This window comes from Rhinolophus hipposideros (assembly GCF_964194185.1).
Source record: "Rhinolophus hipposideros genome assembly, chromosome: 12".
Classification (NCBI taxonomy): domain Eukaryota; kingdom Metazoa; phylum Chordata; class Mammalia; order Chiroptera; family Rhinolophidae; genus Rhinolophus; species Rhinolophus hipposideros.
Window position 1 is genome coordinate 27,875,317 of NC_138058.1, and position 25,446 is coordinate 27,900,762.

Here is a 25,446-nt window from a genome sequence, read left to right on the forward strand (position 1 = left end):
TCCCAGTGTATTTCATATTCACTCCACATATATGTATATGGTTTTAATCACAGTATAATTTATTACAGTAGAAAATTAGGAGCAACTTTAAAGTTCAATTATGGATAAATCATTAAATAAACTATGGTATATCCATAAAATGAATATCAAGTAGTCATTTAAAACTGTTATAAAAACATATTTAGTGACATGAAAAGATGATCATAATATTCTTTCTTAAGACACCTTAATTGAGGTAAAATTGATATATAATAAATTGCACATATATAAAGTGTACAGTTTGATACATCTTTTTAAAATATTTAAAAAAAAGATTTTTTTTATTAAAATACAGCTAACATACCATATTATATGAGTTTCAGGGATATGCCATAGTTATTCAACATTTATATACCTGAAGAAGTGATCACCATGATAAGTCCAGCAACCATCTGACACCGTACTACACTATCCCAATATTATTGACTATATTTCCTGTGCTGTATGTTATATCCCCGTGACTGATTTGTTTTATACCTGGAAATTTGGATCCTCTTTTTATTTTTATTTTTTATTATTTTATTTTATTTTTTCTTTTTAAATTTATCAATTACAGTTAACACTCAATATTATTTTATATTAATTTCAGGTGTACAGCATAGTGGTTAGACATTTATATAATTTAAGAAGTGATCCCCCTGACTAGTCTAGTACCCACCTAGAACTATACATAGTTATTACCATATCACTGACTATATTCCCTATGCTTTACTTTACGTCCCCATGACTATTTTGTAACTACCAATTTGTACTTTTTAATGCCTTCACCATTTTCGCCCTGGCCCCCCAACCCCTCCCATCTATCACCCCAACAAATCTAGTACCCATCTGACACCATACATAATTATTACAATATTATTGACTATATTCCTTATGCTATACCCTACATCCCCACAGCTACTTTGTAACAACCAATCTGTGCTTCTTAATCCCTTCCCCCTTTTTCACCCATATCCCCATACCCCTCCTATCTGTCAACCATCAAAAATGTTCTTTGTATCTATGAGTTTGTTTCTGTTTTGTTTGTTAATTTTGTTCTTTGATTCCACATATGAGCTAAATCACATTTCTGCTGTCATTTTCTGTCTGATATCCTCTACTCAGCACACCTTCCAGGTTCATCCATGTTGCCACAGATGGTAAGAACCCATTCTCTTCCATAGCCAAGCAATATTTCATTGTATATATGTACTACCTATCCTTTATCCATTTATCCACTGACAGACACCCAGGCTGCCTCTACGTCTTGGCCGTTGTAAACAATGCTGCAATGAACATATGCATGCACATGTCCCCTCTAAGTAGCATTTTGGGTTTCTTCGGATAAATACACAGAAGTGGGATTACTGGGTACTTCATTGTCTCTTTTTATAGCCTTTGTTTTAAAATCTATTTTGTCTGGTATAAGTATTGCTACCCCAGCTTTTTTTTTTTTTTTTCCATTTTCATGAAATATCTTTATTCATCCCATTACTTTCTGTCTGTGTGTGTCTTTAAATCTTGTAGGCAGCATATGTAAAGGTTTTGTTTTCTTATCCATTGATCCCTCCTATGTCTTTTGATTAGAACATTTAATCTATTTACATTGAAAGTAATTGTTGATAGATATGTAGTTATTGCCACTTTATTATTCACAATTTTGATTCCCCCCCATCTTAAAGAAGTCCCTCTAACATTCCTTGTAATATGGATTTGAGGGTGGTGATCTCCTTTAGCTTTCTCTTGTCTAGCCAGCTGTTTATCTGTTCTTGGATTTTAAATGATAGCCTGGTTGGGTAGAGTAGTTTTGGTTGTAAATCCTTGCTTTTCATCACTTTGAATATTTTGTGCCAATGCCTTCTGGCCTGCAAAGTTTCTGTTGAGAAGTTAGCTGACAATTTTATGGGAGTTCCCTTGTAAGTAACTAACTGCTTTTCCCTTGCTGCTTTAAGATTCTCTCTTTGTCTTTAACTTTTGGCATTTTAATTATGATGTGTCTAGGTGTGGGCGTGCTTGGATTCTTCTTGTTTGGGACTCTGTGCTTCCTGGGCTTGTATGTCTATTTCCTTCACCAGGTTAGGAAAGTTTTCTGTCATTGTTTATTTAAATAGGTTCTTAATCCCTTGCTTTCTCTCCTCTGCTTCTGGTAATGCAAATTATGCATTACCAGAATGATAATGCATATTATCATTGCACTTCCTATGATGCAAAGGTTGTCATGCTTGATGTTGTTCCAGAAGTCTCTTAAACAGTTCTCATTTTTTAAAATTCTTTTTTCCTTTTGCTGTGCCAATTGCGTGATTTCTGTTACTTTGTCTTTTAAATCACTGATTTGACCCTCTGCTTCATCTAGTCTGCTGGTGATTCCTTCTAGTGCTTTCTTCATTTCAGTTATTGTATTCTTCACTTCTCACTGATTCTTTTCTAAGGTTTCTATGTCCCTTTCAATGCTTGCTATCTCTTTGTTGAAGTTCTCGCTAAGTTCCTTGAGTATACTTACAACCATTATTTTGAACTCTGTCTCTTATAGGTTGCTTGCCTCCATTTTGTTTAATTCATTTTCTGGAGTTGTCTCCTGTTCTTTCATCTGGGATGCATTTCTTTGTTTTCTCCTTTGGCTGCCTCTCTGTGTTTATTTCTATGTATTAGGTAGGTCTGCTGTGTTTCCCAGTCTTGGCTGGGTGGCCTAATGTAGTAGGTGTCCTGTAGGGCCCAGTGGCACAGTCTCCCTGGTCACCTGAACTGAGTGCTCCAGGAGGGTTGTGGGTGTGTGGGTTGTGTGTGCCCTCCTGTTATAATTGAGCCTTGATTGCTCTTGGCATATCAGTGGGCGGGATTGACCCTCAGGGGTTCAGCTTATGGGCTGCTGTGCAGGGATCTTATCACATGGAGTGGGATTTACCCCAGTGGGCTCTTGTGCCTGTTCAGACCACCCTTTGTGTGTGCCACCTGTGGAGCTAACTGGGCAGTGCTTTGCTGTGGTCTGAGCAACTTCTAAGTATGTTGGTTCTGGGATGCTTGGGAGGGGCTCTGGTGCAGGCCCAAGTCAGTCACTGCCTGTGATTGGCTAGGGACTACCTGGTAGGAGCTACAAAGTGATCCACAGTTGTTCGCTCCCTGTGCTAAATCTGGAGGTGTGTGGGAGAGGCCACACTCTGAACCGAGGATGGCTGCCACCAGTATCAGGCCTAGGGTAACTTCACAAAAAGCCAGGATACCCAGAGGCCTGCTGCCACCTGCTGGCTCTCTTAAGCTTCAGCCATTGATAAAGCATCATGAGATACGTGAGTTTGGTGAGGCAGGGTCTCAGGGAGGCAGTAGAGTGGGAAGAATTGTGGTCACCAGGTTAATGTAGACTCTGGTTTGGTGCCAGTGCTAAGCCTGGAGCTACTCAACAAAAGTCTCAGAACACAGTGAAGCCAGTTGCCACCCACCTGAAGCCTGCCAGACTCTGATAGTTTTTTAAGAAGGAGTATTATAATGCAGGTGGGGTGGCTGCTCGGAGAGAAACTGCTTCCAGCAGTGAATGAGTTGGGTGGGGCGGGGTCCCAGTGAGCCAGCAGGATGAAGCAGTGGAGCTCACCAGGCCAATCAGATTCAGATTTTGCTGGAGGGGGCGGGTTCAACATAGGAAAGATGGCGCTCGCCTGTTGGCTACATGGAAGTTAGACACTTCTGGAAAAATGCCAACTGTCTTCCAGTTCTGTTGGCTGTTGGCTACATGGAAGTTGGACTCCTCTGGAAAAATGCCAGCTGTCTTCCAGTTCTCTCCCTGAAGCCACACACCTCAGTCTGCCCCCTCCATGTGTCTCCGAGGACGCTCTAGTCACCCTCCTTCCGCTAGAGCCCAAGGTAAGTGCTTGCAAGTGAATTTGTGCATGGGCCTTTTAAGAAAACATCTGGGTTGCTCTGCAACCTTTGGCTCACCTGAACGGTCAGAATCCCCTGTTTTTCACAACTAGATGTTGTGGTGGCTCCTCTTCTCAGTAAAAGTACTCTGGGCTGGGGAGCCTGGTGTGGGGGGCTGGAGTTCCTCACTCCTCTGGGGGGAACCAAGGATGCTGAGATATCCCTCCTGATTCTCAATTCCCACACACAGATGTGTGGCCCATTCTGTGTCTCCACTCCTTCTACTAGTCTCGACATGGCTTCTTTATAATTTTAGTTATAGGACTTCTGTTTGGCCAGACTTGAGATGGTTCTCCAGGTTGATTGTTCTATAATTTGGTTGCAATTTTAATGTGTTCATGGAAAGATGCAGGCACAGTGTTTATCTACTCTGCCATCTTGGATCTCTCCACAATGTTCCTTTTTTTAACTGTTGAAATATTGAATACTGAATTCTGGGCCTGTTTTAGGACTTCTGTTTGGCATGTTCGTGTGTGTGCACGAGTGTGTATGTGTGAGTGTGTGTGTGTGTGTGTGTGTGTATTTGATATGCCCTGGAAAGAAGATGCCCGGTGGTAGCTTGGCTCTTCACTCCTCTAGAGTGGAAGGGTACTCTGGCTGTGCAGACATAGCTGTGTGGAGTACCAGGCCTGCTACTGTTAAGGTGTTTAACTTGTTTGGTCCTAGACAAATTGTATAATTTTTCCATAGGTCAATTTTTTCATCTAAAAAATTCTTGCCACCGAGAAATTGTTAGGATAAGTATGATAATAAACCTGGGAATAAGTGCATCATTGAAAGCCAGGTGCTTATTGTTAACTGGATGCCCAGCCAGCATCAATGCCTTCCATATACATCCTCTCCCTCAGAGAATGAGAAAATCCATGGGCAGTGGGTAAACCACACCCATGGTCTAAACCACACCCTAAGTCCCCTGGCGTATGTTGGCCACTGTCGCTGCCACATCACCTTCCAGAGCCAGCAGCAGAAGAAAGGGCAACAACTCCTCTAATTGAACATTATGAGGGGAGGGAGCCTTCTCCTCAGGGCAAACAGAGTAACCTCATCCAGAGAGCTTCTTGCTCTATTTTTCTTTAGAAGTATAAGAGACAGCTGCACACAACTGAAACAGCCAAACTGGAACCTGTGGAATTAGCCACGGTGCTTTCTCTTGGATTAGGAAAAGGTTTTCATGGATGTAAAGAGGGGTTTTGTTCCCCCCCTCCCTCCTCTTTGCACAGCAATGTAATTTCCTCCCTTGATTTCTGGGCAGAAAGTTAGCATTCCAACAAGATGTGCTTTAATTGATGGCTATTAAATCCCCTGGCTCACATGCATATGGTTCAGGATATAAGAGCCACATGGAATTTAAAATTTAATCATCATTCTTTCTGTATGTAGGAAACTTGACAAAGGAATTAGGAAGAGGAATGGTGAGGGGGTGGTTTGCATGCAACAAATCTTAGGGATTGAGGAGCATGAACTCAAAACCTCATCAATATATCTTTCAGTCCTACTAGGTTTTCAGACTGGTACCCTGGCTTTTAAACTGGTGAGCATTGCGTCCAGGGAGGCCAGCTCTCCAGAGAGTGATCAGAGCATCAGGAAAGCCACTGGCCAGGAAATTCTGCCCCTGGGTGCTCCTTCTCACATCAGCCTTTAATGCCTCCACTCTATTCTACCCCAGGACACACTTCCACCAGAACGCTTATTGGCCAATTTATGGTAGTCTAAGATATTTTTTCTTTTTTCAAATGATGAGGAATTGACAGCAAGGCTAGCATATTAGTATACCCCTTTCTAGTATATTTTCATTACTGCCTGGAAAATCTTTAGGTAACATTGTTTTAAATTAAAGAACAATGGAATACTTCAGCATCAGGCTGTTCCTGGAATCACTGATTGTTTGCAGAAAGTGGCAAATTTTCTCTGATCTACACACATAAAGCATGAAAGTCTCTATAGGGTGAAGAGATGCCTAACGTGTCTTTTAAAGGAAAAAGCAGTAGCTTAGGGCTCCAAATAATTGTATTGATAAAAATATTTATGTTTGCATCTCACATTTTATCTTTGCAAAGAAAAACACCTTCCCAAACCACCCTGGTTTAGTTCAGTTTCTGTTTATCCTTGGTTAGGAAAGAGCCAAAGACCTCCCTCCTTACTGCTTCATATGCACGGGGTACCTGGGCCTGACTTAGCTCTGCTTTGCAAGGGCTTAAGTCTCAGGCCAGCCCCCCAGCTCTCCACCCCACTCCACCACCCTGTCCAGCCGGCCACACCCTGCGCTGGTCACTCACCTCACTTTCCTCAGCAGGGGGTGGAGGGACCTCCTTGATAATCTGAAAAGGAAAAACAGAACAAGTCAGTAGAAATCTCCAGCCATCTGCTTTCTAAGAGGCCTGCTCTCAAGTGGTACCTTGGTAGTGTGGCCATAATTACCATAGTAACAGGCCCAAGCAAGGCAAGCTTAATTAATGCCATGATGCGTCTTTCTGGGATGAATAGCTCAGTTAGTTAAAGCATGGCTGAGTGTTCCATTCTCAACTGTGTCTAGTTGTAGTTTTGTATGGAGAAAAAAATATCCCACAGGTAACACTTTCGTCTCTTACCCCAGGTAGCTATCTTGCGAATTTATTCACTCATTTATTTATTCAGTCAAATCATTCACTCAGCCATCCAAACAGCTATACATTAACAAAGAATTGAACATGACAGAGGTTACAATGGTGCTGTGAAGACGAGTCAGGTATGGACCACACTCAAGCAGTTTGTAGTCCCGTTAACTGTCACTGGTCCCAAATGGTACCCATAGCAGGGTGTGATGGTCAGGCAGACCGAGTGACAACAGTGGACAGCAAAGAAGGGGTAACCGGGATTTCTGAACTTTAAGGGACACAAAGATTTATATAACAATATTGTAAGACTGTACTCTGCACCTGCCCCTTCATCAGGGCTGAAGGGAGACACGCAGACACTCTAGGCAGACAGCAACTGGGAGCCTTTTCCAACCAATGAGAGGCTAAGGGACACATGGGAGAACACGGAAGGAGGACAGCTGGGTCTCAGTAAGCAACCTCTCCTCACTCTTGTCTCCCACTGCACACACCATTCATAAAAGGAAAGGCCTTGCAGTAAATTGGATTTAGAGTCTTTTATAAGGTAGTTTGGCCATTATCTGCTGTGACTCCACCATGTCCTTTGGGGGCTCCCTCCTCCCATCCCAAGCTTATGATTGGAGCTTTGGATCCTCCACATACAGTCCTTTTTCTTAAGAGGATTTGGTAAACACAAAGCTCATCACGAATCTCTTGATGTCTTAGTGTCAGGGCTGGTGGGGACCACTTCTGAATGGGTGTTCTTAATCTCCTAGTTGGAGACCTCTCTCTCCTGGCTGCAGGGCAGGAGGCCTTCTAGGCATCAGGCTCCACCCTACTAAACACATATCTCCTTTGGTTTCATGATTATTCTGGGACCTCATTTGGGCTCTGATTCCCACTGCTGTGGGCTACCATTATCTGTAAGATTGCTGTGTTTTGAGACAGGCTCCTGACTTCAGGCTCTATTACCACCAGCCTGGGACTGAGACTCCTCATCTAAAAGAACAGTATTCAATTAATTAAGAGGCAGAGGCTAAGGCCTCTAGGGGTTTCAAGCTATCATTTCATCTGCCTCCACTTCCTGGTCATTGTGGGAAGCCTACTGAAGGTCTTTGGAAAGCATGAAGCCCTGATTTTGCTCACCCACTCAACAGTGGCTCCGAATTCTTTAAGGAAACCTCTGGGGACGGCCATTATTGTCCAATGCCGATTTCCCAGTATCCCAGAGGCAGTGATGATCTAAAAACAGGAAATGCCTGAGAATGGGAGGGAAGGGTGACGGGCTGGGCTGGGGATAGCCATCTAGAACGTGTCTCTTCTCTTAGGGCAGGGCTAGGAAGGGGAGTGAGAGGGAGCAGGATATTTGGGAACAGGGACAGATGTTGACAAGAGTTCTGTGGGCCAGTGCATGGTAAGGACGCTGGGTACACAGAGGTTCGGTCAGAGCAGCTGGGCTTTTGTCTTCACAGGGTTCCTAGCTCGCTCTCTCGCTGCACAGTGTAGTTGTCAAATGTAAACCCCAGACCTGTCTTTTTTCTGACTGTGAGGATTTGACAAGTCCTTGAACTTCCCCGAGACCCATAGTCCTCATTTGTAAAATGGGAGCAATAACATTAGCCTCGCAGGAATTGAGTCATGATGAACCATCATGTTTGTAAAGCGTCTGGTTTAGAAAGGGTGCTCAATAGAGGGCGTATACTATTATTATTATTATTATTATTATTATTATTATTATTATTATTCTCTTTTCCCTTTCTTGCAGTCTCTGTGTCTTACTTTTATTACAATTTAACAAAGGTTTCACTTAACCTCCTGCATATACTAAATGCCTATATATGGGGGTTTCCAGATGGAGCTTCATAAAATGAGTAAGAAAGGAAGCTGGTATTCAGACAGTGCCCAGGGGGTCTGAGAGATACCAGGGGCTTCAGAGGGGTCAGCAGCAGTATGTTTCACCACATATGTGTAGGCACATGATATCAGCCAGGAAGTGCAGTACCAACTGGCTTACCACTCAGACTAACCCATCTGTGGGTTATTGTTCAATGTAATTTACTGGGTATTTAGTGAATCTTACATCCAGCAATGTCCCCAGGGGAACCCAAAAGACAATGACAAGATACACAGTTTAGTAAGTCTTAATCAAAGGTGGACCAATTTATAATCCAGATTCCACACTGACACACTGTAAATTGGGCATCTGAGCTTCTGGAAAAATGCTACCATTATATATGTATATATCAGTTTTTTTGGTTGCGGTAAAATTCACATAACATAATATTAACCATTTTAAAGTGTAGGGCGATTCTGTTTCGTGCCAGCCACTGAGTAATACTAGGTGAATGTGATGCTGCTGCCCAGCTGTCCCTAGCGACCTGGGAAGAACGTACAAAGCCCATCCACACCATGTGGTGCTGCTTTCTCACTTCCGTTTACCCTCGTGCAATGCAAACACATATCGTGCCCAGAGATGTGTACTTTTCTGCATGAAAACAACACAGCATCCTCAACATGAGTGTGTGTCCTCGTTATAAGAATCCAGGGATTGAATGAAGGAAGAAAGCCTTAGGCTTATGGACAAGCTTGCAAAGTGAAGTGAGCAAAAGGGGACACCGGGAGAGGAACAGGAGTAAAGGATCCCATGTTGAGCTGCAGCAGAGACCACACTGAAGAGCCAACAGAAGAAGAATGGAATTCTGGGAGCTGCGTTTGCTTTAAAGGGGATCAGAAGCACATGCCATGACTTGAAGACAGGATTATAATGCTGACAGCAGCAGAACAGCACTTTCATGGCATTTGGTCTTATTTGGAACCACACAAATAGCTTTTTTTGTAATGAAAGGAGGAACTTGGCAAAGAAACAAAAGCTGGATTTCTATTTTAAGCCGGTGCAGAGGAATAACAAGACAATGAGTCACAGCCATCCACCTCTGTTGTGGTAACACTTCGATCTAAGAATGTCCTCCCTTTCTTCCATCCCAACTCACAGTGCTACACCACGCTCATATCCACCAGGAAACTTCATGTGTTTATTGTTTTAAATCAAGGCACAGTAGTATTATTTTAATGAAGAATTTCACGTGCTTAAAATGGTGACATTTTTGAGCTTATTCTTAATTTTTAAAACTTGATTGTTCCAGAACGTTGCAGTTTTGAATGTTCTACTCTGAACCTCTTTCCTCCATCAGCCCTATTGTTTTCATGGGGCTGAAATTTCATATGCAGTGATATTTTTAGGAACAGCCTTCATGTTATAGGAGAAATGATGGTATTTAGAGAACTTTTGATGTATCTGCTATTTAACAACTATTGTTAACTATGGAGAGAGCAAAGGAGAGACCGTTGACAGGGTCTGACTTCCTCCTCTGATTTCTGGTCTTTCATGCTTTCCATGTATAGTAAAATCCCAAGGACTTTGAGTCATAACATTCTTTGGGTTTTTGGTAATTTTGGATTGTGAGCTCATTGTAGTTCCCGTTTACCTGTGGGAATCCTATGAGGACTGGGTTGAGGGACGAACCTGCCAGAGAGGATTCAAGTTTCCCTCTGCAGATCCCTAAACACTTCCAAACTATGACCACTTCTCAGCTTGTGATTTGCAGAACCCCATGTAATATACAGTTGAACTCTAAAACTAAGAGGTTATGGTTCTGAACTCAGACACAGACAGACACACAGAAACACACACACACACACACACACACACACACACACACACACACACACACACCAAACTCATAGATCATCCTTTCACGCAAGGTCCCAGCTTGAGACAGAAGACACAATTCCAGTTCTCAGACTTTTGTGGGCATATGTCAGGCTGTGAAACCAAATGCCTAGGTTATTAAGATCAGAAAAATCTCTTCTAGGATCACCCTTCTTTTAGGCTCAGTTAACCATCAGATTTCCAGATCCTTCTTTATTTTAGCCCTGGAAATGTCCCCTATTTTCTTGTGAGACTGGCTGTATATTTAAAACAACTGTTATCATATTGTTTTTCTAGGAGTTTTTTGTTTTGTTGTTGTTATTATGTAATACACTCTATCACTAGTCAAGAGTAATTGATTTTTCATAAGTGATTAGCTCTTGCATGCTCACTCAGAGAGGTTAGCTCAAATAAACGTATTGAGATGGTTGAAGTTATTTGGAGCCTTTGAATTAAAATATTGTATATCCTAGAACTTCTAGGCTGATCTCTTAGTACCAATTCCTCTGCTGCCTCCCTGGCTCATGGGTTCTGTCTGAGCAAGAGCCATCGGAACAGAACTATGTATAGAAGAAATGCCAATCGAGATCAGAAAAGCAATCTACCAAGGGCTTTCATGTCACAGATGGAGGGGAGGCTTGCTCTCATGCTTTTATATTCTAGACTTCTGTTCCAATTCTCAATCCTTGCAATAAATATCCTTCTAATTAAAATCGAGAAACCAAGGAAAAATAGGCAACTTGATGTGGAAAATGTCCAGGAAGTATGTGATTGTATCCAATGGCAGATAAATGAATCTCACTACTATACAAACAGTATAAATATCATAGAAACCTCACAGCTGATGAGAGTGAGTAAATGCTGGCCAATTACTACCTGAATCCAGTAATTTTACACTGTAAAAGTTTATCAAAGGCTAGTGCCCAGGGTGTTGATTTAGGATGTAGTACAAGAAATTTTCAAAGAAATGAGCTCAGCTTTTTGTTTATTTGGCATTTGGGACTTAAATTTCAAATAATATGTGGCCTCTCATCTCATCTCCCTTAAGACTGGGACTATTTAAAAGGCCAAATTCACTGATAACTAAAGTGAGACTAGTGGCAGGAATTTTAACATTAGTTAAAGACCTATGTGATTTACACAGTAATTTAAAGAATAGCTATCATATTTTCAATTAGGTGATATGTCAAAGTCACAGCAAAATTCTAAGTGAGACAGTTAAAAAACCATCCATGAATTCAGATTCCCTGAGACTTGGAGGAGGAACATTTGGTCTGTCTGGGTTATGGGCAAGGTGATGCCAGCCACTGGCAGTGCCTATGGGATCCAAGCAGGGCACCCAGGGAGCAGGGTGTGCTGGTGATGCTCACAGTATGTACAAGCTTGTGGGCACTGACACGGCCTTCGAGGGGGCAGGAAAGAGGCTACACCTCAGAACCTAGGAATCAGCTGCTTCAACAGTCTCTAGGATTATGTTGTCTCCAGGATTAAACAGCCTTTGGCAGAATACTCGTGTCCTTCTAGATGTCAGTATGTCAATTAGTGGGACTGGAGATAGGCCAAAGAAGGGTTCCAGGATCCAAATAAGTTTGGAGAATTACCAAGCAAATTATCCTACTAAAGGCTCTGAGAAGTGCTGCAGCGAAGACTTAGTTTAATGGTGTCTTTCAAACTTATTGTCCAAATACCCCTTGTTCGGAAGTGTACCTATTCACATCTTGTAGGAACTGGTCTTCTGTGGACGTAGTATGTAAATGCTGCCTCTGATGACTTGCATCATATAATCCTCAGGGGATTTTGATGTAAAGTGGGTTTGAGAACCACAGGCCAAGGAATCTTGAAGGGGAGGAATAGACTCACTCACAGAAGGTACGACTGTAAGGGAGCAAGCAACCTTAGAGGCAGTATGATCCCAATTTTCTAATTTTTCACGTGAGGAAATTAAGGTTAAAGCATTTACTTTACCAGAGAGAAGAAGATCTCTGTGGGAACCCAGTTGTCTTTAACGACAGCTTGCCTCTTTCCAGTTCACCCAACAGGCATGAGGAGGTGGTGGGTGGGTTATAAGGAAGCTGCGAGGACAGTATGGCAGGGATTAGGGAAGCCATGAGAGCAAGGTGGAAGTGAAAACAGACTGGGGTAGGGGGCAAGTGCTGCAGCGCTCCAGAGGTGAGGGCCGGCCATGGCAGAGCTCTGTGTGTTCATGAGAAACAACCTTGTAGGCTGCAGAGCGAGCAATGTCCAGATGGGAATGATGGAGTCTGGAAAGGGCTCCAGAAAGCACGCTGGGTCTATGCTCACGATGCCTGGTTAAGGAGCTACTTGTACTAGTCAGATGTCTTTTCCCTTTTTTTAATCATTAAAATATTTTTCCAATTACAGTTGACATGCAATATGATATTAGTCTCAGGTACACAACATAGAGATTAGACATTCACATAATTTATGAGGTGATGACTCCGATAAACCTAGTACACATTTGACATCATACATAGTTATTGACTATTATTGACTACATTCTCTATGTTGTACTTTACATCCCTGTGACTGTTTTGTAACTACTAATTTGTACTTCTAGTCAGGTTTCTATTAAATAAACTGTGAGTTAGTCCCTTTGGTGATCTTAGGCTTTGTTGTCAGGCTCAGCAAATTATTAAATGTTACGCTTAAAGGTGTTGGAGAGTACTATGAGAAGACTTTATTTTATTTCAATTTAATGCATATCAATTTCTTGATTAATTTTTGTCTCTTGCAATTTGTCATTGGAGATGTCCAAGGGGCTTATTTGTTGAACTATCCTTGAAATTCAACAAAGTGAGTTAAACATGATCCTTTCCATAAATTCTTTAAAAACTAACTGTTCAAAAAAGACCTACAAGGTCATTTCAAACAAAACAAAAGAAAACAGACTTCTGTTTTTCTAAGGAGAAATTCTAAATGTATGCACACGATCCTCGTCCAGCAAACTGAGTAAAAATATCTGCCATTAACTGAACAGAAATACGATGATTTGGTTTCACTTAAAAAGTGTGGTTTAATCTGCTGGATTGCAGAGGACTGCAACTTTATAGTAAGATTTCATTTTAATCACGGCAAAAATCAGGTAGCATAAAATGTAACATCTTAATAATTTCTAAGTGTATAGTCTAGTAATGTTAAGTACTATTCCACATTGTTATGCAATCAATCTCCGGAACTTTTTAATGCAAAATATAGCAAGATTTTTTTCTTTTTTTTTTTACTCAGGGTTTCTGATATACCATTGACCTCCCAATAAAAAGGGCACATTTCTAAGATTTTATTTAAGAAACTGATATACATGTATTTTGTCATGTAATATTCGATCCATATAAAGCATTACATATAACATATACCTAAGTTATAAAACATAATAATAATACAAACACCCATGAATCTACCATATCATACAGTTCACAACTATTTATTAAGTAACTGTTGAGTGCCAGGTATTGGGCTTGTGCTGGGTAGAAGGTATGGATGAATGTGACACTCTGAAGTGAGATAAGACAAGGAGCGGAAGAAGTAGGTGTCAGCAATCACTCTGCAGTGTCTTGTTTGGGCAGCTCAGAGGACGGGGACATCTCCATTGATGAAGAGCAGTTTGGGGGATAATTTGATGAGCTTAGTTTGGGACATGCTGAGGGTGAGATGCCTGCATTTGAGACGTCCATTGGGTCTGTATACTATAGGCTTGGATATCTGGAGCCAAGACCAGCGATGGGTGGATGTGTAAGTAAGCATCAGCATATCCGTTGTAGTTGAAATCATGGGAATTAGCGATATTGCCTGGTGTCAACGTGTAGAGAAGGCCAAAGACAGTCTTGGAGAACGAAAGATGGCAGTGGAAGAAGAGCCCATGGAGGAGACAGAGAAAACCTGAACAGAGAGGTAGGACAAGAGTCCACACAAGGCAGTGGAGAGGAAGTTTAAAGGAGCAAGAGGGCCTACAGCTCAAAGAGCGATCGTAGAATGAGAGATGCGCAGAGACCACTGACCAGCGAATTCAGGCTTGCGAAAGATAGGTTAGAGGAATCATGGCGACGGAGGCCAGGGGGCAGTGGGCTGGAAGGAAGGGGAGAACAGTGGAGGGTCTGATCTGCAAAGAAGTTTGCCAGTGAAAGGGAGAAAGAAAAGAGCGTCTGGAAGGAGAAATAAGGTGGGTATGAGGCATTCTGAGAAGTTGAAGGAGGCTAGCATACTTTTGTTGTCAGAGGGGAGGAAGATGGTGGAAAGGAAAGAATGAAGATACCACAGGCAGAGATGAAGTGAGAGAGGACAACATGAAGAACACAGTGATAAGAGAGGGAGAAGGGGCAAGGCTGCTTCTCAGGTGAAGGGATGTTGGAGGAGGACCTAAGTCTATATGTTGCTTGAAATGGAAGGAAGGGTTTCTCACAGGACAGCTTCTACTATTTCACTGAGACAGTAGGGCAGGCTGTCTACTGAGAGCAAAAGGGCCAGAGGTAGGACAGAGATCTCCAGGAGAAGGGTAAGTGTTTGGGAGAGGTACTGTGGGGATGGAATCTGCTGCTCTGTAAAGATGAGGGCAAACTTGCTAAGCACGCTGAAGGCCTCGTAAATGTGCAGTGACCCCAGCAGCAGGCTGGCACCATTCCCTTTGGAAGTGATCTGCACTTTGGGAGCAGGAGAGGAAACTACCTACAATTGCTCCGTGTAGGTGTAGGGATGGGCAAGGCAAGTGAGGTGGGGGTTAGGGAATCGAGATGTTCATGAGAGCAGGCAGTAGATTAAGAGACAATGCAGGCATTCATTTTCTCCCCCCGTTTTGATTTGGAGGACCAGTCCCCATTGCTGATCAGAACCTATCAGTGGCTTGCTACCTGCTGAAATTAAGGTGTGAGGTGATGGCCTTTGCCTGTGTACATAAAGCTACAATCCCAGCTGGGCTGCAGGCTCACACCAGGACACTGCCTCTTGTCTGGGATGACAGTGGACCCTTACGGCTGCCTGCATTTTCTAGGACAGTTTAGTGCTCTAATATTACTGATTGATTCATTGTTGACTTTTTGTTCTCTATGCATTCAAGCCCTTCGTACATTTACTCTTCCAATACATTTCAACTCTGTTTTCATGATCTTCTTATTCAGATTTCTAAGTCTTCCTCTTTATAAATTTCAGTTTAGAGATTTCAGTACTAGTGGATCAAACGTATAAGTAGAGGAAGTGGTCAAGGAATGACTTAGAGGGTTCTGGTAATGCCCCTTGTGGAACTGAGGCAGGGCTGTACTTATTTATTTGGTAAAATATTGACCCCTTGAATTCTCTTTTTGAAAATGCAAATAAGCCCAGGGTGCATAGTCCAGTGCCTCTCTCCCTTTCAATGTGGGTGCTTTGTGCCAATGAATAAATGCAGGAATCTTAGGAGCCAAAGGTTTACCTAAGGACACTGAGGGCCAAGGTGGGAATTGGTAAAAAGTTTTTGAACCAGGATCTGGCCATTCTCTCTCTCTCTCCATCAGTCACTACTGATAGATTATACTCTGCTACATGGTCAATAAGTTAATGTAGGTTCCATCTTGCTGGGAGATAAGAACTGGATGGAGCGGGGTCCTTTAGGAAAGGTGAAACACAATGAGTAGCATCAGTCACTCTCACCCTTCAGATTTCTTCCAGACAGGCCCAGCAGAAAGCAAGAGGGTGCTGAGGCAAAGGGCAGGCCTAATAGTAACCACTATGCCTGGTCCGGTCATCACATTTAAAAATGCTCTTTATGATTAGTAGATAGGGACCTGAATACCTGGTCATCCCCCCAAGACTTCATGGACACCCCATCCCCAGATCTAGCAATCAAAGGGTTAATGTTTGGTGGCCAGTTGGGGTGGAGGGTCTCGTAACTGGGCCTGTTAAATATTTTGAATATCATTCCTGGAGAGAACTTTGTAGAAGGGGAAGAAGGGACACAAAAAAGACAAATCTCACGTACCCTACATTTTGCAGGCCTTTTCTGCACTCTGATTAGTTCCATTATCGAGTTGCAGCTTTGGTACCAAGTCAGGGGTCATTTTCCACATGTGGGGCAGGTGGAGAGAGTGATAGAGGAAGGTTTCAGGGCCATCATTTACAAGAACAGCCTCTGCTAGTCCCAGAGCTGTGGTGAGGGGTGCTGTCTCTTGGGTGAGAGAAATTTCCTGAATCCTCTGAATCAGGATCCTGGGGGAGGGGGTGATGTTTGGCCTCTTTCCTGCATAGTCCCTCTACAAAACACATGACTTTATCCTGTCCCCCTTAGAGCATCATCACTCATCAAGAAAACAAGTGATAAATTTGGTTTGGTGGGGGGTGCACACCAAGCATCAGAACTCTGGCCAGCTCTCAGAAATAAGGGTGACGGCAGTTTTTATAGACATCATAAACAGGAAAATTAATTTCAAGATCTCTCCTTGTAAAGAAATCCTTCAGGACTTACAAAAGAGGACCACGTTAAGACATTCTGGCTGCCTTCCAAAGAAACATGGACTTAACCAGAGAAAGTCATTGACAAGTAGTTTGAATATTGCAAAATAATCTGGCCTTGGATGACTCTGCTTTTAATTATGAAAAACATTAATTAAGAGACATTTCCATGCAAATTAAAACCACAGTGAAATATCACCTCATGCCTATTAGAATGTTGTCGTCAAAATGACAAGAGAAAACAAATGCTGGTGAGGATGTGGAGAAAAGGGAGCCCTTGTGCACTGTTGGTGAGAATTGTAAATTGGTGCAGCCACTATGGAAAACAGTGTGGAAGTTTGTTATAAAATTAAAAATAGAACTACCACACGACCCAGCAATTCCACTTCTGGGTACTTATCCAAAGGAAATAAAATCACTATCCTAAAGAGATATTGGCACCCTCATTTTTGTTGCAGCATTATTTCAATAGCCAAGATATAGAAGCAACCTAAGTGTCCATCAATAAATGAATGGATAAGGAAGTTGTGGTACATATATCCAATGAATACTATTCAGCTGTAAAAACAAAGGAAATTCTGCCATTGCGTCAACATGGATGGACCCTAAAGGTATTATGTTAGGTGAAATAAGTCACACAGAGAAAGAAAAATACTGTATGATCTCAGTTATATATGGAATCTAAAAAAAAACCAAGTTCAGAAACAGAGATTATATTTGTGATTACCAGAGGTGGGAAATTGGGTGAAGGTAGTAAAAAAATACAGACTTCCAGTTATAAAATAAATAAGTTCAGTGGATGAAGTGTACAACATGATAACTATAGTTAATAATATTCTATTGTTTATCTGACAGTTGCTGAGAGTAGATCTTAGAAGTTTCTCATCACAAGGAAAAGAATTCTTAGCTATGTGAGGTAATGGGTGTTAACTAAACTTGTATTCATTTTGCAATATATACATTTCACTGTGTTGTACATCTTAACTTATACAATGCTATCTGTCAATTACATCTCAATAAAACTGGAAAAAAGAGGCATTTCCCACTGATATAAATCAAATGCCACACAGTACAGTAATCTATTCTTAGTATAGTAAATATTTATTAATATTAGTAATAATACACAGCACTTACTACGTGCAAAGTGCCATTTCTAAGTAGTTTATATATGTGAACTCCTTTAATCTTCACCACAGACCTATGAGGTTGCTGTTTTTATTGTACACATTATACAAATGAAAAAACTGGGGCACAGAGAGGTTAAGTAACTTGCCCAAGATCACACAGCTGGTGAGTAGTGGAGCGCTGCTTGGCTGTTCTACTGCTCCTAGCTGTCCTCACCCAGAAATAACTTTTTTAAATAATCAAAGGGACTAACTGAACAGGGTGAGGCCTACTAAAGTAGAAGCCCTGGTATCCACTGCCTGCTGCCACTACCACCACCCCGACCACCCCCTTCTCTAAGAGCCCACCGCAAAGTGTTTTTTCCCCCAAAATTCCACACTTGAAAAATGTGCTTTTTTTTTTTTTTTTAATGACCTGAGAAAGCACTCTGACGTATGGATATTTTTACCCTTCAAATAAAATAGCTATGCAGCCTTAAGTACCTAAAACAACATTTAACTCTTGGGGCTGCTCTGGTAAGAATCAGTTTAAAATTTTGGTAAAATCAGTGCAGTCTGGATTGCACTAATTGGCCTGAGACGTGTACCTGTCCTGGGTCCCTCTCTGCACACATGTTCTTGTCTGCTACAAGTCACATCATCCCCTCAACACCCAGAAGCTTCTGTTGGTGCAAGAGCCTCTTTCCTGCCCAAAGTCCCTGCCCCATGGATCCACACTCTGGCTAAGTTCCTCATCTCCTTCATTTTCCCCCTAAAGTGTCGTTCGGAGCCCTTTCCCCCTCCTTTTCAAGTCCAGCATTCTATGAGTTCATGGTCTTTGTTTGGCTCAGTCTGACACACAGAAGTGTGTCCCCTTGCACTGTGTGCTGAGTGCTGGAGTTTCTGCGACAAAATGTGACACGCTTTCATCTGGACAGGCTCACCGTCTCTTTTCCCCTGCAGGACCCTCCCTGGAAGAACTAAGATACAAGGAAATGGAAGATGCCATGGCAGTAGAGAGCGGTGCTCACTTCAAAGTCACCTGGGCTTTACAGCGCCTGCTCTGACATGGCATAAAGGCAGGGCACTTGCTAGAACTGGATATGTGAGAGTTAACGTCTTTTTCTTCATTTGGCTATTACTTTATTTGGGCCTTTCCTGGTCTAGGGGCCAGGGACTAGAAACTGATAAAGAGGCACTATGATTTGGGCACAGCGAGTGACGGCTTATTCCAGGCCCCACGCTATTCATGGAGACGCTGGTCAGAGCTACGAGGTGGCTGCAGGCAATGAGGATGGGGCGAAGGCAGGTTGCTACTGATCTGGTAGCCGATGTGCTTAGATGAGTGCTGGGCACACAGTAGGTGTGTCCTGTAAATGCTTGCTAAAAGTAATGAAGTAAAGGTGGGTGCCACTCTTTATTTGTAAAAATAAAGAGGCCCGAGGCCGTTCTCTCAGATGGGCTGACTAGTTGCTAAGCCAGGTGGCCTTGGAAGAGTATCAGCTAGGGCAACTCAACAAGTGTGTGTGCGTGTGTATGTTTGTATGTGCACCATACATACACATGCATATGTATTCATCACATGTCAAATAACATCATTTACAGTGTTCTGTGGAACCTTCCTAAGCACTGGAACCAGAGCAGCCACCTCAGCTGCCCTGCCTGGCAATCTCACTTCCCTGACCCATATTGACAGCTAATGATGTGTGGTTCCACTGAACGATGTTAGTTTATGCCAATTTTGTATACATTGTATGAACGATGCAAGATTTGTCCTTCACCTTTTCAGAGTTCTTTTGTCACCCTACCCTACTCATGGTCCTGTTAACTTTGTGTCACCCTTTGCTTTGAGTGGCCCATGGCCTGAGGTGAGGAGGAGGAGCTCGGGGCACTTACCACGGTGCAGCAGAGGGGCCAGAACCACCAGAGGAGAGCCAGGGCCAGGAGCAGGAACAGGATCAGCAGGGCGATTGCCAGGATGGAGCCATCAGACTGTGGGGCCAAGAGAGAGGGCGGTCAGCCAGGGGTCAAGCCATGTGCGCAGTGAGCATGTGAGCCCGGGGTGGGGCAAGGAAGCCCTGTGGTCTCCCCTTCCCATCACCAATATGCAGATTTAAGGCCCAGAGAAGAGCACAGTTTGCCAAACGAATGGTTGAAACTCTGCCCTTCATTCTGGGCAACCCACTCTAGGTAGCCAATCCTCATGAGAAATGGATTCATTTCTTCAGTGGGGCAGGCCCTGTTCTTCTCTTTGAGCACCATTCGGAAGGAGCAACCCTGCAAGAGGCAGACAGGTAGCTGCCCATGCAGCTGGGCATGGAGGTGGCCTACCACTGCCCATCTGCCTCTGGACCACCAGCCACTGCCCAGGGACAGCCTCCATGGCCTCGATCTGCCACTGTCTGGGTGGGACTCAGGACAACTCTCCTCAGGATCCAGCCAGCTCCCCAGAATCCATTCACATAGGTGCATGTAATCAATTCATAAGGCTGTGGGAAGAAAGTCTAGAACCACTGAGAGGAAACAACAAAAGGCAGATAGATTCCAGGGAGTGGAGAGTGCAGCCGCTGCTGATAGACATGGGAGGGAGGGGTGTGGTGGCTGAGTCAATGCAGCAGTCACGTCAGGTGCTTATATGGGGGCCAAGGTGTGAGACGGGCGCCCAAAGCGAATTATACCCACTTGAAAACATGCCTGGGCCAGTCCCGAAAAGAGTCACGGTTACTGTGGTCTGAGATCGTTGTTCACTTTAAGCAAGGAGAGATCCTACTTGGTGTAGGTATTCTGGGGCTGCTAGTTCAAGAAGCAGATTGAAGTCCCCTCCACTCTCCCTCTATCCCTCCCTCCCGGCTACTGGGAATGGAAATTATTTAAGTCCCTTCCACCCTCCACCCCTCCCCAAATTTTCAGGAGGGGAGGTGGTGAGGGGCAAACCGTCATAGGTATTAACTGTTATAGGTACTCCTTCTGAGTAAAGCTGGCAATTCCACTTTTAGCCCAAGAAAATCAGGTATGTTTGCACAGATAATAATAATGAATAATTATTGAAAGAAAATCTAAATGTTTAACAATTAGGGAATGACTAGTACATTATAGAACTACCAATGCAATTCATTACTATGTAGACATTATGCTTTCAAATAATATTTAAATGACATGAGAAAACATTCCTGATGTGAGTGGATATATATATATATATATATATATATATATGTATATATATATATATGTATCGAGAGTGAGAGAGAGAGAATGAAAGACTGAGGGATACTTACTAAATATTAATAGTGGTTTTGCTGGTAGTGGGTTTATGGTAATTTTATTCTTTTTTTAAAAATATATGTTTTCTTATTCCTCTCTCTCTCTCTCTCTCTCTCTCTCTCTCTCTCTCTCTAGCTCTCTTTTATCATAACACAGAAATAAACTACTGAAGTTGTACTTTAAAAACATGCACTTGGGGCCCCTCCTTTTGGTGTCTGAGCTCATGTGGCCTACAGGTTCTTACCCTGCACCAGTAGACCTAGGGTGTACACAAATGGGCTCAAGTGGATAGAAGACTGTGACCCTCCTGAAATGACATCTACGATCCTTAGTGTATGTCCCTTCAGGAGAGACCATGCATAGCATGATCAGATTCTCCAAGCTGTCCCTGTGCCCCCATTTACAGAGGAGGGAGGTTGAGTGGCCTAGGCAGGGTAACACAGCAGGTTAATGGCAAAGCTGGGACTTGACTCACTCCCACTCTGAGTGCTCAGTGGGGGCTACTGGAAGCTGTTTAAAGGCAGCTATTACTCCCTGGAATGTCTTTGACCAAAAAGCCAGGGAACTAACCCCCCCACCTTCCCCACACACATGCACACTACGCCAAAGCTTGGGAATGCCAGATTTCCCCCGAGGGAGCTGCAGCCTTCCAAGTGCAGATGCAGGGCTGGGCAGTGGGTGGGGACAGAGCACAGGGACCAGTGGGTGGACATGGCTGTGGCAGAGAGGACGCTTCTGCAGCCACAACACTGATGCATGAGCTATAGCACAGAGAGATGCTCTCAGTGAAATCATGTGTGTTTCCCGAACTTATTGTTAAGGTCAACGCTCTTGATCTCCCAACCTCTACATCTCATGCCCATAAAATGGAGATACTAAACCTCACCCGCCTCATTGCACGTACATGAGGATAAAATAAGTTATAAGATGTATGCAGACATTGCCGGGAAATTGGGATGAAAGCTATCAGGTCAAACACTGAGCTGTAGCTCACCCTCCCTCTATTTCCCTACGACAGCAAATCTGTTTGCACTTGGAATAATAAGTGGTTTTGGTTACTGAGAGGCTTATAAAACAGCAGTCTCTTAGTATTGATTTATAATTAAGTGAAGACTACAGACTACATTTATTCACATGATGTACACTTTCCCCTCTCCTGATTTTATCTTTCACTTTAGATGGAGGAACTGAAGCAGAAAGGTTGAGGTAATGTGGGGAAATTTAAATTTCCTTCTGGGAGAAGGAGAAGGAGGAGGAGGAGAAAGAGAAGGAGAAGGAGAAGGAGAAGGAGAAGGCGAAGGCGAAAGCGAAGGAGAAGGAGAAGGAGAAGGAGAAGGAGAAGGAGAAGGAGAAGGAGAAGGAGAAGGAGAAGGAGAAGGAGAAGGAGAAGGAGAAGGAGAAGGAGAAGGAGAAGGAGAAGGAGAAGGAGAAGGAGAAGGAGAAGGAGAAGGAGAAGGAGAAGGAGAAGGAGAAGGAGAAGGCTTCCTGTGAAGTGAGGAGAGTGCAGGCCCTGGCCGACAGGGGAAAGAGGAGGCTTCTGTGCTGGGCGAGATTTCCTGGATCTGGACAAAGCTACCACTGGCCTTTCTCGGGCCAGGCTTTGTCTGCCCCTTAAGAGGCAGAGGACGACAGCGTGGGACTCAGGAAAGGGCAGGTGCAGTGAGGGGTGCTGGGGGAGTGCACATGCCCGGGGGCGGGGACTTCTGGAAGAACTTTCTCCTGCTCTGGAGACAGCCGCAGATAAAGCCCCGGAATGCACTGCCTGTGTTAAAGATCTTTCAGCAACCGTTATACATGCAGTGCGAACGATTCACCCTCAAACTAAGGGTGTGGACTTGTGATCAACTTAGACCTAAAGCTAATGCTTTACTAGGTGATAATGTGTACACACAACCCCAGAGGTTTGTTCATGCATTCATCTAGCAAACATTTATTGAGGATCTGTGCCCAGTGAGCAGACCTCTGGGATATTGGATTGATTAGACAGAACTAAGGTGCTCATGCTCTACAGAGGGAGATGTATAAACAATTAACCACAGGCAGGGGATTGTGTGTTATTCAACAGCTGTATACCTAGCACTTCTTATGTGCCAGACAATGAGCAAAATAGTCAGTCCCTATGCTTAAAGAGCTTCTGTCCTGGTGGAACAGTAATAATGATAAAGATGATAATTATTATAGGCACAGCTAATATTTATCGAGCACTTACTATTTGCCAGGGACTAGTCTATGTACTAACATGCTTGCCATATGCTAGCTTGTTTAATTCTTATTAATGACCTTATAAATTCAATAATATTATCTTTCCCATTTTACAGATAAAAATACTGAGGCAAGGATAGAAGAAGCACTTGCCCAAGGTCACAGAGAGAAACCAGAATTGAAACCTGAGCAGTCTGGTTCCACAGCTCACTGGTTGGGTTTAACTAGCAGGCTATATTGATTGCTCTTAACTAGTGCTAAGAACCCAGTGCTTGAGGCCCTAGAGCTCTCAGGGCCAACGAGAGGTTGGCATTTTGAATGGAAAGGCAAACACAAAGTGCATGGTATGGGGGTGAAAGGGCGGTGGGGTCCCCACTGTGAGAGGCCATGCTTCTATCCTGTGCCAAAGGGGACTCTTGGTGGATTTAACCACGGGTGCACTGTGATGGGGTATGTTTCTTGAGAAGCAAATGCTATGGACACTGTAGAGTACAGAGCTGAGGATGAACAGACTGGGGGTCAAAGGCCCAGGTGGAGAGCTGCTGCAAGAGCCCCGTTCTTTTAGGATGACATTTTACAGGGTCACTCCTTCCAAAACTCTTGCATTATCACAGATGTCATTGGCTCTGATTTTACTAACAATAGCTGACCTTTATTGGGTGCTGTCTACATTTTTGGCACTATGCAAAGTGCTAGATGCACAGTATCTCATTTAATTAAATGAGCCTTGTTAAAGCAGCCTTATTGTAGGGACTGTTAACCCAGACAGGCAAGGAAAACAGAGGCTGAGCGAAGATATGTAACATACCCAAGACCCTGCACAAACTACTTACGGGCATATTTATATGCCCACAACTTTAATGTTGCAAAACTAGGAATTGAACCCTCACGGTTTGGTTTTAGAACTTTGCCTCCCTCCTTCTTCACCATTATACTAGAATGTCAGACTTATAAAAATTCATTTGAGAAATATCTGTACTTTAAAGACTCAACATTAAGCAGCTGTATGAGAGATTGAGATGGTGCTTGTGATGGCTGCCTTTGGTCCGGTGGAAGGAAGGAAATTCACCCACGTGGCCCAGTGTGGATCACGTGTCGAGGCGTGCAAGTGTACTTCAGAGGGAAGGTGGAAAGGAACAGAGACCATAACAGAGCCTTCTTTCCCTTAAACATGAGCTTGGCCTAGAGTTTCAACCAATAACCTTGTGAAGAGGGACTGACAACCCATGGAAGGATGGCCTTATGTTACCCGTTGAATATATACCGTATCAGTATGCAGTGTAGAAATACATACACACCTGCACTGTTTGGTAAATGGTTTTTGCTTCGTTCATAAAATTAGTTCTATTATTCTAAACCACTCCTTTTGCATCTTCACCAAGTCCCAAGATAAAGAAGCCCCTTGGGTGCTAAGAAGTAGGTTCTCCCAATGGTGGGGAGGCATGTAGAGTGTTCCAGAGTCCACAGAGTATAGCCTGGCACCCAGCACCTAGCTCTGCTCTGGGCTCCGTTCTCTTGCTCTGGAGCAAACTGCCTTGGCTCCATGGGCTCTGGCCTCTGACCTGCCCACCTGTGTCCCAGATCACTGTCTGTCGGTACATGCTGTGCTAACTGCCATCTGCTCCTGTAAGCTTCTTCTTGGATCAGAGCCCAGGAGGGTCGTGGGCTCACCTCTGCTCTCAGCCTGACTGAGGACCTGTGTGTGGCTCGTCCTCTGCTGTCCCCCTCAGGCTGGCCAGGACTGAGAGATCCCCAGGACCACGCGGTCACAACCACAAGGCTCTTGCAGAACCGTGCCTGCTCCATCCCTGTCTCAGGGGTTCTAGCTGGCAGGGGGCGAGGTGGCTTCTGAGAACTCTCAAGTTCAGTACGAGCCTGCCCCCAGGCCTGCCAGCAGAGCCCTACTGCAGCCTCTCTGTCTGAGCGTCCTCACTGGGGAGGAGGAGCCTGAAGCAGGCGCCTGCACCAGCCTGATTTTATGAGAATGAGAGCAGAAGCTGACTTGCCCAGCAAACTCTTAGTCTGACACCCGCAGGGCTGGGCAGGTCCTGCGTGCCAGTCACTGGAAACATTCAGAATAGAAATCAGAGGGAAAGAAAGCAGCAGATTTTCACAACAACCTAAATATCAACTCAATTTAAATTCTTATTTATAAAGTGAAAACAACGTTTAAAAACGCAACACAGGCCTTTAAAACATTTTTGGCGGGAAGTGGGAGGTTGTGGGGTGTGTGACT

The 25,446-nt window shown here is 43.6% G+C and overlaps 1 protein-coding gene across 2 annotated transcripts in view; it reads right to left on the minus strand.

Moving 5' to 3' along the window:
- The window catches only part of ANTXR1 (ANTXR cell adhesion molecule 1), a 220,520-nt gene that overhangs the window by 69,629 nt on the left and 125,445 nt on the right, over positions 1 to 25,446 (minus strand). For both annotated transcript variants that reach the window (XR_013994581.1, XM_081068017.1), the window contains exons 13-14: positions 19,644 to 19,739; positions 6,204 to 6,245 (exon numbers count right to left, since the gene is read on the minus strand). Coding sequence is in view for 1 of the 2 variants with exons in the window: in XM_081068017.1 (XP_080924143.1) it covers positions 6,204 to 6,245; positions 19,644 to 19,739 (138 nt within the window). In the remaining variant the exon portion in view is untranslated. The remainder of the gene's footprint in view (positions 1 to 6,203; positions 6,246 to 19,643; positions 19,740 to 25,446) is intronic.